The 15,620-nt window shown below is 49.4% G+C and overlaps 1 protein-coding gene across 1 annotated transcript; it reads left to right on the top strand.

Annotated features, from left to right (window-relative positions):
• The first annotated feature begins 10,447 nt into the window (after window positions 1-10,447).
• On the top strand, window positions 10,448-11,226 carry LOC4816452 (uncharacterized). Its single transcript, XM_001355983.4, has one exon. The coding sequence runs from the start codon at window positions 10,522-10,524 to the stop codon at window positions 11,188-11,190; it is 669 nt and encodes a 222-aa protein (XP_001356019.3). The 5' UTR covers window positions 10,448-10,521; the 3' UTR covers window positions 11,191-11,226.
• Window positions 11,227-15,620: the final 4,394 nt, after the last annotated feature.

Here is a 15,620-nt window from a genome sequence, read left to right as displayed (position 1 = left end):
TGAGTCCAACTTCGCCGAAAACCCAATCTATTGGAGAGACAAACCTCAGATAAAAGTCCACCCGAAAGTCCGAAATAAGGGTGACACTGAAGAGAAATATTAATTTATTTTATTTACAATGCGCTGCAGCATGCCGCAAAGTGTGATTGTGACAGGTACAGGCTGCAGGGGCAGCAGGGGCACGTGCCACGTGGCGAGGCACTGCAAATATGCATAAAATCTGGAGATGTAGATGCCATTGGCCGCTCAAATTGATAGTGCGCGCACACGGCCATTAAAAGCGAAAACAGGCCCCCGGAGGACGGGTTGGGGTGGGGGGGGGCAAAGCATATGCTGGGCTTCACGGGCGACTCCCGGAAACGGTTCCCACACCAGCAGCCCGTGGACGGGGCACAAAATTCGATTGTAGACTCAAGTGGCCTCCGTTCTGGTCGGCTTTCAAGGATGCGGATGATGAGTGCCGGCCCAGACCTCCGGGCACTGCACGCACCCGCCGTCCTCCCTGCCCCCTCCGCCGCATTACTGCACAATTGATGGCCAGCAGACGCTCGCTGTCTGCCGCAGATACAAATGTATCTCTTCTCGCACGTCAAACCGCCGAGTGCGTAGAGCGCAGAGCGCACCAGCGTTTCCCACGACCCGTAAAGTGTTGCTTATGTCCTGGCTGCTGCCTGCCGAGGGCTGTTCCTCCCTCCCCCTCCCTTCGGGCAGACATCGGCTTAGCAGCCGGATCATCCCTTGGATTCCCTGCTCCTTGCTGGTGCCTTGCTGTCAGCTTCATTATTTGCTATTTTAGCAATTTGAAGGTAAACTTTGACCACGGCTCGATGAGTGCCTGTCATGGCCTGCCTGCTGCTGCTTTTCCACGGCCCAAGAACTCACTCAATGGCTGCCATTTCTCTGCCGATTGTGCCTGCCCCTGCCCCTGCCCCTGCCACGGTTACATTATTAATTGCTTATGGACCTTGCCGCATCTCTGTCCATCATAAACATGAGAGCCCTGACCTCCCACTCAGCCCTGGCCGAGACCAGATGACGTGGAGGGTAAATATTATGTGCCACGGAAACTATTTCCAAATGGGGGAAAATTAGTTCAAAATAATTGGTTTTTGGAGGGTTCAAGGAGCATTTTTAAACAGAAAATCCATAGCCCACAGGCTCAAAGGTAGTTCTTTTCCAGGTCTGTAGGCCACTCTCCTTAGGAACACCTTTTCTGTAAGGAGGAAATTTCTATCTTCAGGGCCACTTCCGCTTGGAAAGTCTGTCCAAGTCTTTAGAAACCACACGATTGAAGATATATTTTATAAATAAATCCACCAAAAAGCAGATAGAAGTCCCTCTCAAGACACTGGAAGGCTTGTTTTGGTCCCAATTAAAGTATTTTCGGGCAGATATCTGGTTATTCCTAGAGCCTGAGCGACTAATTTGGACTGTCCGCCTTGTCGCCCTGCCACACCCCCCCGCTCGACTGTCGCCCGTTTGTCTCTAATTTAATTTGCATTTTAACAACTTTTTGCGTGTGGAGCCGCTGTCCGGCGGCAACAAAAGGCGTGACTGCAACATGCGGCAAGTGCGTGAAACGCCGAAATAACACAGCAACCTGCCAAGACGGCATCCTACCTGCGGGCGCGCACCCAAGCCGCGCACAAATTAAATTAGTTTGAATAAACAGCGAGCCGCAAAAAAGCCAAAAACGAAACGAAACGAAACTGAAATAAAATCAAAGAAAAATAAAACCAAAATGCAAAATGCATAATAAATGAACGTCGACCGAAACGAGCCGCAAACTGGGCGCAGCCACTCGCAGGAGGAGGCAAAAATCAAGGCAAAGTCGGACGACCGTGAAGAGCAGACCCCAGACCCCAAAGCCAGAGCCCAGACCCAAGACCCAAGACCCATCCCCAAGACCCATCTCCAGTTAACCCGAAGCGAGGCTGCGGCTGCGGCTGCGTGGGCGCAAAAGCCTGCGCAGGTGATTTTAATCGCATGCCAGGAATCTGGCATAAACAGGTGAACCTCCGAAGACTCCGACTCCGACTCCGACTGCGACTCCGACTGCGACTCAAACTACAACTCCGAAATGGACCGCAAGGCAAAAAGGCAAAAAATTAAATCAGACACAGAAGGCAGGAAGGTCCCAGAACTCCAAGCGGCAGGGCTGGAGGCGTGACACGAACAAAGATCGTCCCAAGAGCAGCCAAAGGCGGGGGCCAAAACCATCGGCCAGACCTTCTTTAAGGTCGTGTCACGCCACCATCGCTGATGAGCACCGCAAATGAGCCCAAAAGGATTGAGGATTGAGGAGGATGAGGCCGAGGCCGAGACTTTTGTGGGACTTGCAGTGCAGGAAAACGAAACGAAAATTGTAAATCACGAATTTTGCTGGAAGATATGCAAAAGCGGCGCACATTTTGTAGCAAATTGAATTTTCAGCAGAAAATCCCCCACGAAAAGGGGGGCAGGGAGAGGGGCAGGAGGAGAGAAGTTTTGTAGGCCTTGTTAAAGGCGAAAAAATAAGAATCAGCCGCGCGCGCTTGCGCATAAATTTCGAGAGAGGGCACGGGCCCCAGCACAGAGAAACAAGAGCTGCAACAGGTTGCAACAGGCAACGGCAGCCGGGCTTCGTATGCCCCAATCTGCATATACAAGCCATAAAGCAATTTCCATTTGGAAGCAGGCGGCTACCCAAAAAAGGCGACAAGGGCGAGGCGAGGCGAGGCGGGGCAACCTTGATCCTTGTCAACTGCAGCACCCAGCGGAGGGCAGGCGCAGGGGCAGGGGCAGGAGCAGCAGGGCCCCGCCAGGCACTGAGGAGGCTTCGACTCCTAGGCCGACTCCTAGTCCCATCCCGATGTAGTCGTAGCCGCCAACAACTTTAATAAGTTCGCAGCTCGGAGGATCTCTGTTTCTGGTTCTGTTCTGATTTCTAGCCCCCGCCCCGCCCCGCACCGCCCCCTGCCTCCTCCCCCTCTACGCATTTGGTGTTTTATTTACTCGATTTTTATGCAAATTTTTATTTTTATTTGTATTCTCCTCCAAGGAGGAAACAACGACGACGACGACGACGACGAATTCATTTCGTTTTGTTTGTCGTATGCAAAAATTGTTATGGCCGGGCCAAGACGGGCCTAGGCTCTCATAGAGCCTTGTCTGTGGCTCTGTCTCGTCGCTGCTGTTACCATTTATAGCCGCTGGTGGTTTTTCGTTGCCAAATTAGTGAATTTACATGTTGAACAATGATCAATGTTTTGTTAGCACATGTTTGCCGTTTGCCCCGCTGCCGCAGCGCTGCCGCCGTTGTTGCTACATGCGATCCGCCAGATATACAGTACAGTACGGCGGAAGGAATCCGCTGCATATGCAAAACAATGAGAAAATATTTCGAAAGCCAAGCAGAGCTTTTGGGGCCCCGGTAATAGCAAGTGCCAGAGAGTGGGCGGAACATTTGAATGCCACTTGAATCGTGTCGAATTGGAGTTGATTATATTTTGGCAACTGAGCACAACAATCTTCGAATGAAGTCAACAAAAGATACTTGGGTATTCCTCAGTTAAATTGGATCTAAATTAGGATCGAAGAGAGCTAAACTATTGCCTCCTGTTTCCGAGCAAAGCCCAACGTTTATGGGTCCGGAATACAATAGATGAAGTCCTTCCTTCCTTAAATGCCAAAGATTTCCAAAGAATTTTTAAGAATTTTTAAGAATTTCTAAGAATATTTTCCGAGTTCTTTCCTTTTGGTAGAAAATTCTCCGCCCACCCCCGTGTGGCCGCATCCGTTGCACATCCATTCACATTTCTCCCTCGGGTTTTGGGGCCATATTAGCGGTGTTTAGTGGATGATGCAACACCTCTGGCCCCAGAAGAGACTAGAAACCGGGAGAGACAAAGTAGACACGCCGCTATGCCGCCACGGAGCGGTGTCTGTTGCACAATGCCAGGCGACACAAACAAAGATGCCTCCCAAAAATGGAAACACAACAAAAAAAAACAAAGCTAAACTCTGTTAACTGTGCTTTGGTCTGGTGTTTTCTCACCTCCGAGGCAATCAGTGCACCCACCACCGGCCAAGGCAAAACGTTAACACTTGTTTGGCCAGCTAATCGGCTCGGGCTTCGATATGAAAGGCAGCCCCCCCTCCCACGCCCCACCACAGAAGAAGAGAAGGAAGAGCCCCCAGCAGCAGACGGGAGACACAGTTTTAAGTAGAATTAAGCATCCACAGCCACATCCACATTCATGAGTCAACTTGCCGCACGAGAAGGCTCCTTTGCCTCTTTTTTTGGCTGAATACTTTTGCCGTGTGTTTTCTGTTTTTTTGGGCTTTTAGCTTTGGTTTTTTTGATTTGTGTGGCTTAATAAAATACCAAGAAGTCGTCGCCATCGCTTGGGATTGGAAGATTGGGAAACAATGAATGCTTCCGCCGCGCTGTCAATGATTCTACCCCAAAAAGCAAAAAGCAAAAAAAAAGCGAAAAAAATAAATAAATAAAGATTCGTGTGTGCCGGTGATTTATGTGGCTCGTTTTTGGCCAATTTTCGTTTTTAGTCCAGAGTTAAATAATGCCCTTCCGAGAAAATATACTCTCAAGCCCCAAACCCCCAGCCAGCGCTGCACATTCCCCCATCTATTGGCGGGGGCCTTGAATATGCATACGAATAGTACTCAAACAGGTACGAGTGTGTACGAGTGTGTACGAGTGTATTCATAATTTAATTCGTTATTTGTCATTGTTGTGGCCGAAACTCTTGATTTCTTCGGTGGGAGCCAACATGTTGATTTTTTCTGGGCAATTAACATGATTGAATGCCAAAATTGTTGCTGGCTGCGGTTTCTTTAGCGGCTCCAATCGGATCGGATCGCAGACTGGGGTTCTTTTGATCTAGCCTGGCCGAATGGGGGGGTGAGTGAGTTATAAATCTGTCGAGCATACATCATCATCATGAAGTGTTATTAATTAAAGAGCTATGATACAACGATGATGGCAGCGGAAATTCCTGGCAGCCAAACGGTTTGAAGGAGGCCCAAGCAAGGCCCTCTCCTCTTCGACCTTCCCGTGGCTCCACTTGGGTGGTTCTAGAGAATTCAATTAAATTTCCCTATAATATTGCCCCCCCCTTTCCGCCTGAATCTGGCAAATGTTTGTGTTCTGCGATCTGTCGGTTTCCAAATGCCTTTCGAAAATCCAAAGCCAAAGCCAACGCCAGCTCCAGCTCCGGCTCCAGCTCCAAGTTCGCTGTTGAAGTCTTTTGATTGCAACTGTGGGAGAGACAAAAAGGTTGCTCCGATTCCGAGTGGAGCTCGATTTTCGTGGATTGTGTAGTCAGTTTTTGGACAATAAACACATTGCAACGATGTTATCAACTAGCCAACAACATGGCCACCTGCCAGCCACACCCCTTGCTGGCCGGAGCTCTTGCTGTTGTTGTTGCTGGGATTATTACGGGGCGTATGCCCCACTGATTAGCTGTTGCCAATTTTTGCCGGCAATAAAAATTAGTCGCAAGGCACGAATGTGGATTTGCTGTTGTTCGATTTCGGTTCGATTTTTGGTTCCTTTTCAAATTTGAATTTGAATTTGAATTTGAATTTCGAATGCTAAAATTGAAAACTCTTTTCGTCGATTTTAGTGGCTGGCTGGCTGGCTGCCAATCGAACGTTAATTAATTACGATTTATTGACTAAATTTGTTGATTAGACAATTGACGTCTGTCTGTGTTGCCTGTTGCCTCTATTGCCTATTACCTGTTGCATTGGTGGCTGCTGCTGCTTTTATTGCTTTTTTTTTGGAGCAGTGCTTGTTGCCACACATTCTGCCCGCTTGCCACAATTGTCGTCAATTAATTTTGTTTTGATTTTACTGATTTGATATGCCGACGCCGCCTCGCAGGTGGCATTGGACTGGAGATTTCAATGTTTCGTATTCACTTGAAAATTGCTTCCAAATCGAAGCGAATCAATCATTAATTACACAGATAAATCGAACGAATGTCTTGGGCAATGGAGCATTACTTTGGGAAAGAAAGAAAAAGTTCAACTAATTTTGATCTCAAATGGGAATGGGTGGGGTTCGACAGCAACGACTGTAATAAGCAGAAGGGGGGGCAGAGCGATAGTTACTGCGATAGTTATATACGTTGGATCCTGATATTATTCCCAGTGTATTCTGAGCGGTACACCACGTTTCAGTGGACAACACTGCCTGTCATATTTCGGTTCACTGCTTAGTAGGTGTGAGGGAGAGAGAGTTCGACTCGCTCAGAGCATAATGCCGCTATGCAAGGTGGTCCCCTCCCACAATGCGCTCTGTTCTCGGGTTCTGCTGCTGAGCTTCGTTTTGATTGCGTGTGTGTGAGCGTTGACCCGAAAGAGAGGGAGTACCTTGCATAATTGCATCATGCTCTGAGCAAGTCGTCGCTCACTCTACTCTCTCATTCACACCTACACAGCAATGGGACAGGCAGTGTACGAGAGAAACCTTCCACCATTGCATCATGAGAGCAAGCACCGCGCTCTAAGTTCTGTTTTATTTGTCACCCCATTTTCCATTTCCAATAAGAGCGCACACAAAGAGAGAGAAACATACCTTATTAGAAGCGTGCTCGCTCTCATTAGCCTTGTTCTCCGCCGTTGTTAGAAAGAGAGAGCACTAGATTTGCATTTGGCACGTTCGCCAGGGGCAAACGAAGGGGAACACCTCGGACATAACGGAGCTAAGCGTGCTTCTCTGGTCATTTCGCTTCCTTTTGGCACATTAAAAAAATATATTTATGTGTGTATTAAATATATACACATTTGCATGCGTAAGCCAATTGTTGCACTGCACTTTCCAATACTTTTACACTTTTACGATCTGCCACTCACATTTGCTTGCATTTAATAAACACTTTAAGGCCAGTATTTGTTATATATTTCACTAACATAAACTGCGCGACTATATTTTCCGATTTTTACCGCATTTTACAGCCAAAAGAACGCGGAGCTAAGAACAAACAAGAACAAAACTTGAACTCAAAGCGAGCTGCGTGGGCGGTTTTGCACTCTCCCATTCCATGCTCTCATTCTGCTGCTCTTTCCAATTGCTCGCTCATGATGAAATCATTTTTTTTTTCCTTCTCCCATCACGGGCCGTCAGAGCGCTCTCACTAGTGCGTAAAAGAAGACCCGAAAAAAAGTTATTCCGACCCATTGCATAGTGCATTTTAGTGAGAGAGTGCATACGGAGAGAGATGACACGCTCATAGTGTATCAAAAGTGACAAGAAGAAGAGAAGGCGCGTGTGTGGGCAAGAAAGAGATGCAGAAAATGAGTGACTTAGAGCTTGACAATGCTCTGAGAGTAGGTGCGAAAAAATGAGTCGGAAGAGCGTATGGTGCGTATGGTCTGCTCCCACACCGTTGCCCCGCGCCATTTTAATTGCGAGCGTGAATATAAATCGAAGCTAAACATTAAAAATTATATTTTCAACACTTTGAATGCTTTTTTCTTCCAAATTTCTTTGCGATGGAGAGAAATGGTAAATGGGCACTCATTTCCATTTAAAATTGGGCAACGTAAGCATTCAAAATTCCAATTCGCTTCGGCAGAGAAAGAGAGAGAGAGATATGACGGACAAGTGTAAGGCAGAAAATTTCCATAGATCTTCGGTGGTGTGAAAATCTCAGTTGGCCGCACTTGCGGCCACATCTTGCCGCATCAATCAGCGGCGGCAGCTTAAATGCTGCATCATGACAAAACCATTACACTTGACCAGGCTCAAAGTGCAGGCAGGAGGAAGGCAGGAGGCATGGAGAAAAGAGACTCTGAAGAGCGTCGGCAGATGCTCAGATGACTAGGCTTCTTGGCCGTGATTGATTGATTGGCAGCGTGAGGTGAACCTGGGCAACCCGACTGATGCTTTTGTCTAAAAGCCGTTTAGAATAACACCAAAACGAGCAGAGACCCAGACCCAGAGCCATGGTCGGAGTCGGAGTCCGGTCCGGGCCAGCAGCGCGAAATTATTCATTGCATTGGGAGATAAACCAAAAAGACGAGAACAGAAATAATGTTTAATCTGCGCAGTGCACCCTCACCTGGCCTTATCTGAAACATTCCCGTACACTGAGAGAAAAGGAAGGTGGCCTTCTCTTCACTGCTATCGTGGCTACTGGTAATCCCAGACACCCTTTTCTCCCCGTGTGCGAGGAGTCATTCTCATACCGGAGGATCACCGCCGCCACCGCCGCCAGCCGTCGACTTGATTGCGCCTTCATTATTATGCCAAACTGTGCGCTGGCATTCGTTGAATTCGGCTTTTGCAATTTGCTCTCAATGCCGACCTGCCTCCTTTCGGCCATTACCAGACCATCCTTCTCCAGCTCCAGCTCCAGCTTCAGCTCCATCGTTTTGGGGGCATTAAAAATGAGCTCGAAGTAACAGGTGGATGCCGATGCCGATGCCAATGCCAATGCCCGTGCCGACGATGCTCGACGTGATTTTCGCCAAATCGTTTAGATTATTTCGAGATTGCTTGCGCCAGTCGATCGACAGTCTCTCCTCCACGAGTCTTGGCACTCCTTCAGTCCATGGTCGATAGTCCGCACCTTGCATTTGAACTTGAAACATTTCATTTTTTTCTGTTTTCTGTTTTAGCTGGGGGCGAGCATCCACCATCCAGCATCCACCATCGAGCAACCAGCAAGCAATTCCTTGGCTCAGGTCCGATCGATTAGTGGCATTCTATTGCGTTCAATTTTCCATGTGCAACATTGAAGCCTCTGTCGCTGTCGCTGTCGCTGCCTCTGTCGCTGCCGCTGCCATCTCCATCGCCGTTGCCGCTGGCACAATAAACACGCGATTTATTTCATGCCAAGCATTCAAGTGCCGCCTCAGTCGGTCAAAGCCGAGGAGGAGCCCAGTCCCAGGACCGGCCTGGACTGGACTGGACCTTGCCTTGCCTTGCGTTGCCTTGGCTTGTGGTATGTGATAATGGGATGATGGTATGATGATGCATGGCCAGCATACACAACAACAGCAAGAGGAAGACAAGGGGAGCAGCGAGGACCAGCACAGAACATGGGATACCCTACATCCCTACTCCATCCAGCAGTACTTCGAGGAAAGGCCTATGCTTTCTCTGTATCTCACGATACAACCTGCTCTTCGTAGTCGGGTGCATCGCCGACTGATCCGAAGGGTATGCACAACAGTAATAATAGCTGCCCACTATTCGATTTTTTGCCTCTTTAACTAGCGACCAAGGTTAGTCGCTGCCTCACTGGCAACAACTTGCAACAACTATTGGTGGCTCCGTCTCCGACTCCAACTCCGACTCCGACTTCGACTCTGCCGCATTTTAGTCGGTAATTGCTTGTGATGTATGATTTTGAGTTCTAGTTTTCCTGCTTCGAATCCAGTCGACTCTGCCATGGCCTGGGAATATTTCTGAGCCGGCCGGAGCTTTTGTTGTTCGGCTGATTGCTGACGATGCCTATATATGCGGGTGATGTATGTTATATAGCCAGGCTACAGGTATAAGCTATAGCCATAGATATTGATTTGGCAGCCGCTGGATGCGGATGACCGCTGACGCCGATGATGGGACTGTCACACTTTCTAAGCCAGGGCCCCGGCCAGAGAGCACTTTCACCCAATTAGAGTACGATATGACCGAGTATTGACCATGGCCATTATGCATACCTACTCGTATATGCAAAATATGCATGCCTGCCCCTTCCCCTGCCCCTTCCCCAGCCCCTGCTACTGCCCCTGCTACTGCCCTGCTCTCCCGATGACAATCTTTTGTTTTCACTTCTGCAGAAACAAAAGCCATAAAGGATAAATTGTGAGCTGGTAGCCGCGCATTGAACTCTTGGCTTCGACAAGTGCACAGCGGGGCGTCTGTGGAGCCCAGAGCAGATTTCCGATATCCTACGCCCGAAAAACAACCGCCGTAGAGCCCGTAAACCCGGGCAATTTTGTTTTCATTGTGAGCTAAATGGAATTGACCAAGGTGATCGTATCGCCTTATTGTTTGCCTTTAACAATTGGGCCAAGTCCCCGAGCTCCGAGCTCCGAGCTTCTATCGTTCGCATGATTGATTGAGCACTGGTTGGGGCTCAGAGCGGGGCAGAACCACTACCAATATTCTTTACATGAAAACAATTTCTCCCCCACCTCAGAGCAGAAGTGACGTTGAGCTATGCGATGTCTTCTCCGTTGTTTTCGTAGTGCTTTTCATGCCATTTCGATACGGGCCTCATTTTTCTTGCCACAATTAAGAAGAAAGTTGGCAGCAATTAGAAAACGCACATCGATCAAAGCTGCCTGCCCATGCTCCCCCCCTCTCCCTGCTTTTGTGTCTGCCTGTACAGATCTTCAACCTGCAGCGGGGAGGATGAGGAAGGGGGCTGCTACCCCATCCCCAATGCTTGCTCATCGATAAATGAGTAGGCCTTTGCTTCCCCTTCAGTTCAAACACTACAGTACGACCCTGCCACTGGATACATTCAAAATTCCAGCCACAGTCACAACTCCCTCGAAATGTCAGAGCCTGGCTCAAGCAAGGACCTGCCCGGGGCCATGGAGAAGGCCCAGGTCTTGCGGCAGGAGATAAGCCGCAGCTCGCGGGAGATAAGCTTCAACTTCTGGCAGGAGTTCGAGCGGATTCGCGCCGTCCAGATGCAGCGCCTGCTGCAGGAGCGCCAGGAGCGGGAGCGGATCAGCAAGCTGATGGTGGCTGCCAACGCGGAGGCGCATCAGCTGACGGAGGCCTTGAGTCGGTCCATAGTTACGCAGGGCGTGAGCCTGGAGACCCTGCCGCAGCCGGCCATCGCCAACAAAGAGGACTCTGGATCGGGCAACAAGACTCCAGCCGCTCCCCAGCCTGCGACGGATACCAAGAGGCCCCTCCACACAGGCGTAGGGGCAGTCGCGGCTCCCAGTCTGCTCCCCCAAAGGCTGCGGGCTCAAAATCAGCGCCTTCAAATGGCCAACAAGCCCAAGGCCCCGCCAAAGCCCATTCTTAAGCCAGCAGCCAGGCCGCCAGCAAGCCGGGGCTCTCCTGCGCGTGTGGGGAGTGCTCCGGTCAGCAACAGGACCCCCAACAGGCTCTCCGCGAACACCCAAAAGGGGGCAAAGCTCTCCGGCTCGAAGACCACGCCGGACATAGCGAAGAGTCGTCTGAGAAAGACTTCCAAGAATACACACTAAATAGTACACAAGTTTTGCTGGAACTGCAATCCCCAATCCCCATATGTTCTTACTGGATTCATTGGTTTAAAAAATACACCATAACCTATAAAAAAGTAAAGCTTTTGCACGCATCTGCCTTCGCCTGCCCCTACAGCGTAATCTCCTCTGTTAAGGGTAACAGCTGTAACAGGGCAACGGCGCTGTTAACAGCCCAGGCTATAGGCCTGTTATCGCTGCTGTGTACCGCGCTTAGTTAACAGCCAGTTAACAGCGCTCTGTGCTCTCTCGGTTCTGTGCGCTCTTAAGCTCCCCTCTCACAGTTTTCGTAGCTCGTAGCTTTCGTAAGCTCTAGCTTTTCCCATTCATCGCCGGACACCCGCCCCCCCCTACAAACAATGTCATAATTACTGATCATCGCGTACCACCCCAGCGATGATGAATCCATCTTTGCGAGATCTGTGCCCCGCATAAACCAAAAAAAAAACTCCAATCGAAAAGCGACTGACAAATGCCACCCGGCGCGCACTTTGCAGTACAAATTCCGACTAAACCATACACCAGCAAGAAATACCACCAAAAATCAACTTTGGCGGGGAGGGGAAAACTTGCAAATTAATTAACGGTACACGGGCCCCCATACTCCGAGGCGATGGAGATCCCAAAACAAGCCAGACACGCACTCCAGACACCTGAGTAATCAGCATTATGTGGGCATGGCATCGACTCGCTGACGCGGCTGCTGGTGCTTGTTGTTGTTGTTGCTTTTCGATAAATCACGGATAAAAAACAATCAACGAAAATGTAACGTTATTCATCACAGGTGGTAAATATTTCAAGCCGAGGCTGACAACAAACGCGCGCCGAGCACAAAAGTATATTCATGCCTCATGCCTCAGGTCCAAGGCGTTGGCTTGGCTTGGCTTGGCTGGGAGTCTCTGTGTTCTCCGATTTCCGATACTTAACAGAGTACGATACGTACTCGGACGATTTCTGGGTCAGAATAATTAATAAGCGCGGGCCATGACGGGGCCGAAAACAAAGCATTTGCAGGGATCCGCTGGCGGAGTCGCTGGAGTCTCAGTTTTGTCGTCGCTCTGGCACATGCACACCAATAATCAATCAAAACGTCTTGAACAAATCACTCGAATCGCATGTGCAACTACCAAAAAAAACACCAGCAAAGACAAAAGATTACAGAGCCGACGACTGACTGACTGACAAACTGACTGACTGGCAAGTTTGGCAACTCCGCAGAACTGTGATGGACAACAGTCACGATTTGCATGTGCGACAACTGTTGCCAGACCAACGAAGCAAGCCAGCCAGCCAGCCAGCTAGCCAGCCCCCAACAAGCAACATCCAAGCAGCAGCAGTGGCAACAAATCGCGGGGCACATTGAACTGTCATTGACACGGGCCAGACTCCAAGAGAACGCCAGAGCGAGAGTCGGAGACCGGAGACTGGAGACACCTGTAGCCGCAGCAGAAGTTGAAAGGCAAAAGGCGAACCGTACTCCCGCGCACAGTGGTTGCCGCCTGGCCTAAACCCCAATGAAAAGTGTCCAGGAAGAGTATATAAAAAGGGTCCTTCTTTGGTAAGGAGACTCCTTAGGCTATAGAGCTTCCAATCGATGCGATATGGGGCCACAGATCACAGATCTCCAAGAATAAACCACTCGTCTGGGGCTGCGTAAGGTCCAGATCTGATGGAATATTACCCTCTTATTCACCTTCATTCATTCACTTATAATTTATTTAATTTTTAAGCGGTTCAAACGAATATTTACCACAATTTAAGTGACATCTTGCACTTCTTTCCTCAGATCCCATAGAAGACTCTAAAGAGTGAGTGCCTGGAACCACTGTGCCCGCCCGTTCTGGGTTTCTTTGGGGTTCGTTTGGTGGGTGCGGCGGTGCCAGTAGCTGGACCCCAGCCCCCACCCAGCACTGCACTGCCACACAGCGGACTCTGGGGCCAATTACTGCAAACAAATTCGAATGCGAATGCGCATTGAAATTGTGGCAAGGTTGGTAATTTAAGACTCACGCCGTGACAGAGAGCGGGATGCCCGCCACAGAGAGACAGAGACAGAGACAGAGTCACTGTTGCATTTGTCCGAGGGAAATCCTCCACGTCCGACCTGTCCCGCCCCCGTCCGTCCCCCGTCCCCCGCCACCGACCCGCACCGTCCAGGTGATTGAATTGCTGATTTAACGGTTTCTGTTGTCAAATTAATGGCATTCATTCATTCCAATCCCCGCCTGGCCGCAGACCGGGCCCAAAACGGTAGTTTTTATGGCCGCACTGGCAAATTGCAGCGCGTGTTATTACGAGTATTGTTGCAACAACATTACAGTGCCCCTGCCACTGCCACTGCCACAGCCACTGTTGTCATTGCTGTTATTAATGCAGTTATTAAATACTTACAACTGCCGCCGAACCGAACCGAGCCGCACCGAGCCGCACCGCCAAGAACGTGCCCCAAACGGGGCACGCTGAGGGATAGCCCGGGTTCACAGCTGGGTGTCAAAGTGCAAAAGTTGAGTGCAAAGTTCTTGTCATTATTTGTTTGCGGCTTGTAGCCTCTGTTCTGCTCTGTTCTGCTCCGTTCTGCCACTGCCTCGGATTTTCCTTGCAAAAGTGAAAGGAAACGCAAATCCATTCTGGGCCGCCTTGGGTTTAAGGCTTAATTAATGGCTCTTTTATATAATTTAATTAGTTGTTAATGATTTGCTGATTGGACTGGCGCGGGTGGCGCTCGATGGCGGCCCCCCATGAATCAAATGCTAACCAGACCGAGTGCCCAGGGGCTTGGCAGATGGCAGATGTCAGGGTTGCCCCGCCAAGGGGCCGACTCTCCGACTCTCCGACTCTCTGACTCTCTAATGGCCCCGTCATGACTGGCGCCGGCTAATGGCCAGCAACTGGCTCAAAAGCTGAAGAATTGTCAACTGTTTTTGGGACCAGAGATATGGATATGGATACGATTAAAGGATGCAGATTTATTACGATCATTTGTTTTATTCTATGGCCTTTTAAGCACATATGTTCGCCATTTGATGCAGATTTCACAAGAAGGTTATAGAAATACATTTATTTGGACAAAACGATATCGAACACATGTCCTTTGTGCCATTTTGGGGGCATAGAGTGCTCCCAACAAGCCCCTCCTCATTCTATAAAACGGACTAATGGGTTAGTCCATCGATTATAGTCAGCTGTGCACCAGTGGAGTATTAAAATGGATGTAAATGGTAAAGATCTATAATACACTAAGTATATAGTGGACTGTAATGCAAGGATGGCAATAGAAGGATCCCGGCAATAGAAACCCTAGAGGTTGGTAGCCATGGTAACCCTTCTCTCCCTAGAGCAGGGTTGTAAAAGGTAACCTAGGAAGCCCCCTAGGAGCCACTTGTCAGTATCAATGAATGTAGTAGGTATCTTCTAGTTATTCTTCCATCTATAAATATACGAAAAACCCCCTAAAAAAGCAGAATGGCAACAAGTTGGGATCCTAGAAACAAAGACTGTATTCTGCCAGAAAAGCTGTTCTCCAAGCCAATAGCTAATCATATTTGATACCAGTTCCTCCCACGCCTCCCCCACGACTTGCCATTGACCCAAAGCTCCCGCTGCTCCCCCCGCTGCGCCGCTGACTAACCTGCCCCAAAAACAGACCAAGTTGAGGCCAAATCAAACATGGCAGGCTAGACAAAATGCTTGTTCGTTTCGCACAAATCCCCCGAAAACTAAATCGACAGAAAAGCAGCAGCCCGTCATTGGGCATTCGGCGTGCGTAGCGCATAAATAATATTGGAAAAAATGTTGGAAAACTTGTCACAATTTCAGCGATTGCGTGGCCAAAAAAGTGCACCATTTGAAGGCTCTTATAATATTTATCGGAAAGCGATTTCCTCGCCAATTAGTCAAGGCTTATGGGGGCGTTGGGCGAGCGCTTAGCGGTGGCATGGAAATTGCCGCCAGATGGGCCGCAGATAGGCGACACATGGGGCACCGGCACCCAGCCGATAAGGTGGATCGGGTCGGCTTAAGCGGGAGCGACCTGTCAGTGCTACGTTTGATTGATTTCGACTCAATACGGTTCGATTCCATGCCATTCAGTGCGCCCCCGGGTCCAAGTCCAAGTCGATACCCATTCCCATTCCCCATTTTCGAAAGCCAGATGCAAAATAGCCGCACATTCGAGTGTCTGTCTGCCGCAAAATGCAATCGTAATTCAAGTGCCCCACATTAGGAATCGAAATCCGTGTCTGGCTATCGTTGTCTGCGCATTTTATTGCCACGCCGCGGCAATAATCTAAATGCTCATATCAAAAACGCATGTCGGGAGCCACGCCGAGCCCCAAAACCCAACCGAAAGCCATCACGATGGCAGTGGCACACGCAACGGAAAGGCGCACAGGAAGGGAGCAGGGATCAGGGAG

Source organism: Drosophila pseudoobscura, chromosome 4 (assembly GCF_009870125.1).
Source record: "Drosophila pseudoobscura strain MV-25-SWS-2005 chromosome 4, UCI_Dpse_MV25, whole genome shotgun sequence".
NCBI classification, from domain to species: domain Eukaryota; kingdom Metazoa; phylum Arthropoda; class Insecta; order Diptera; family Drosophilidae; genus Drosophila; species Drosophila pseudoobscura.
The sequence above is the reverse complement of the archived record's forward strand: the minus strand, read 5'-3'. Positions and strand labels throughout refer to the sequence as shown.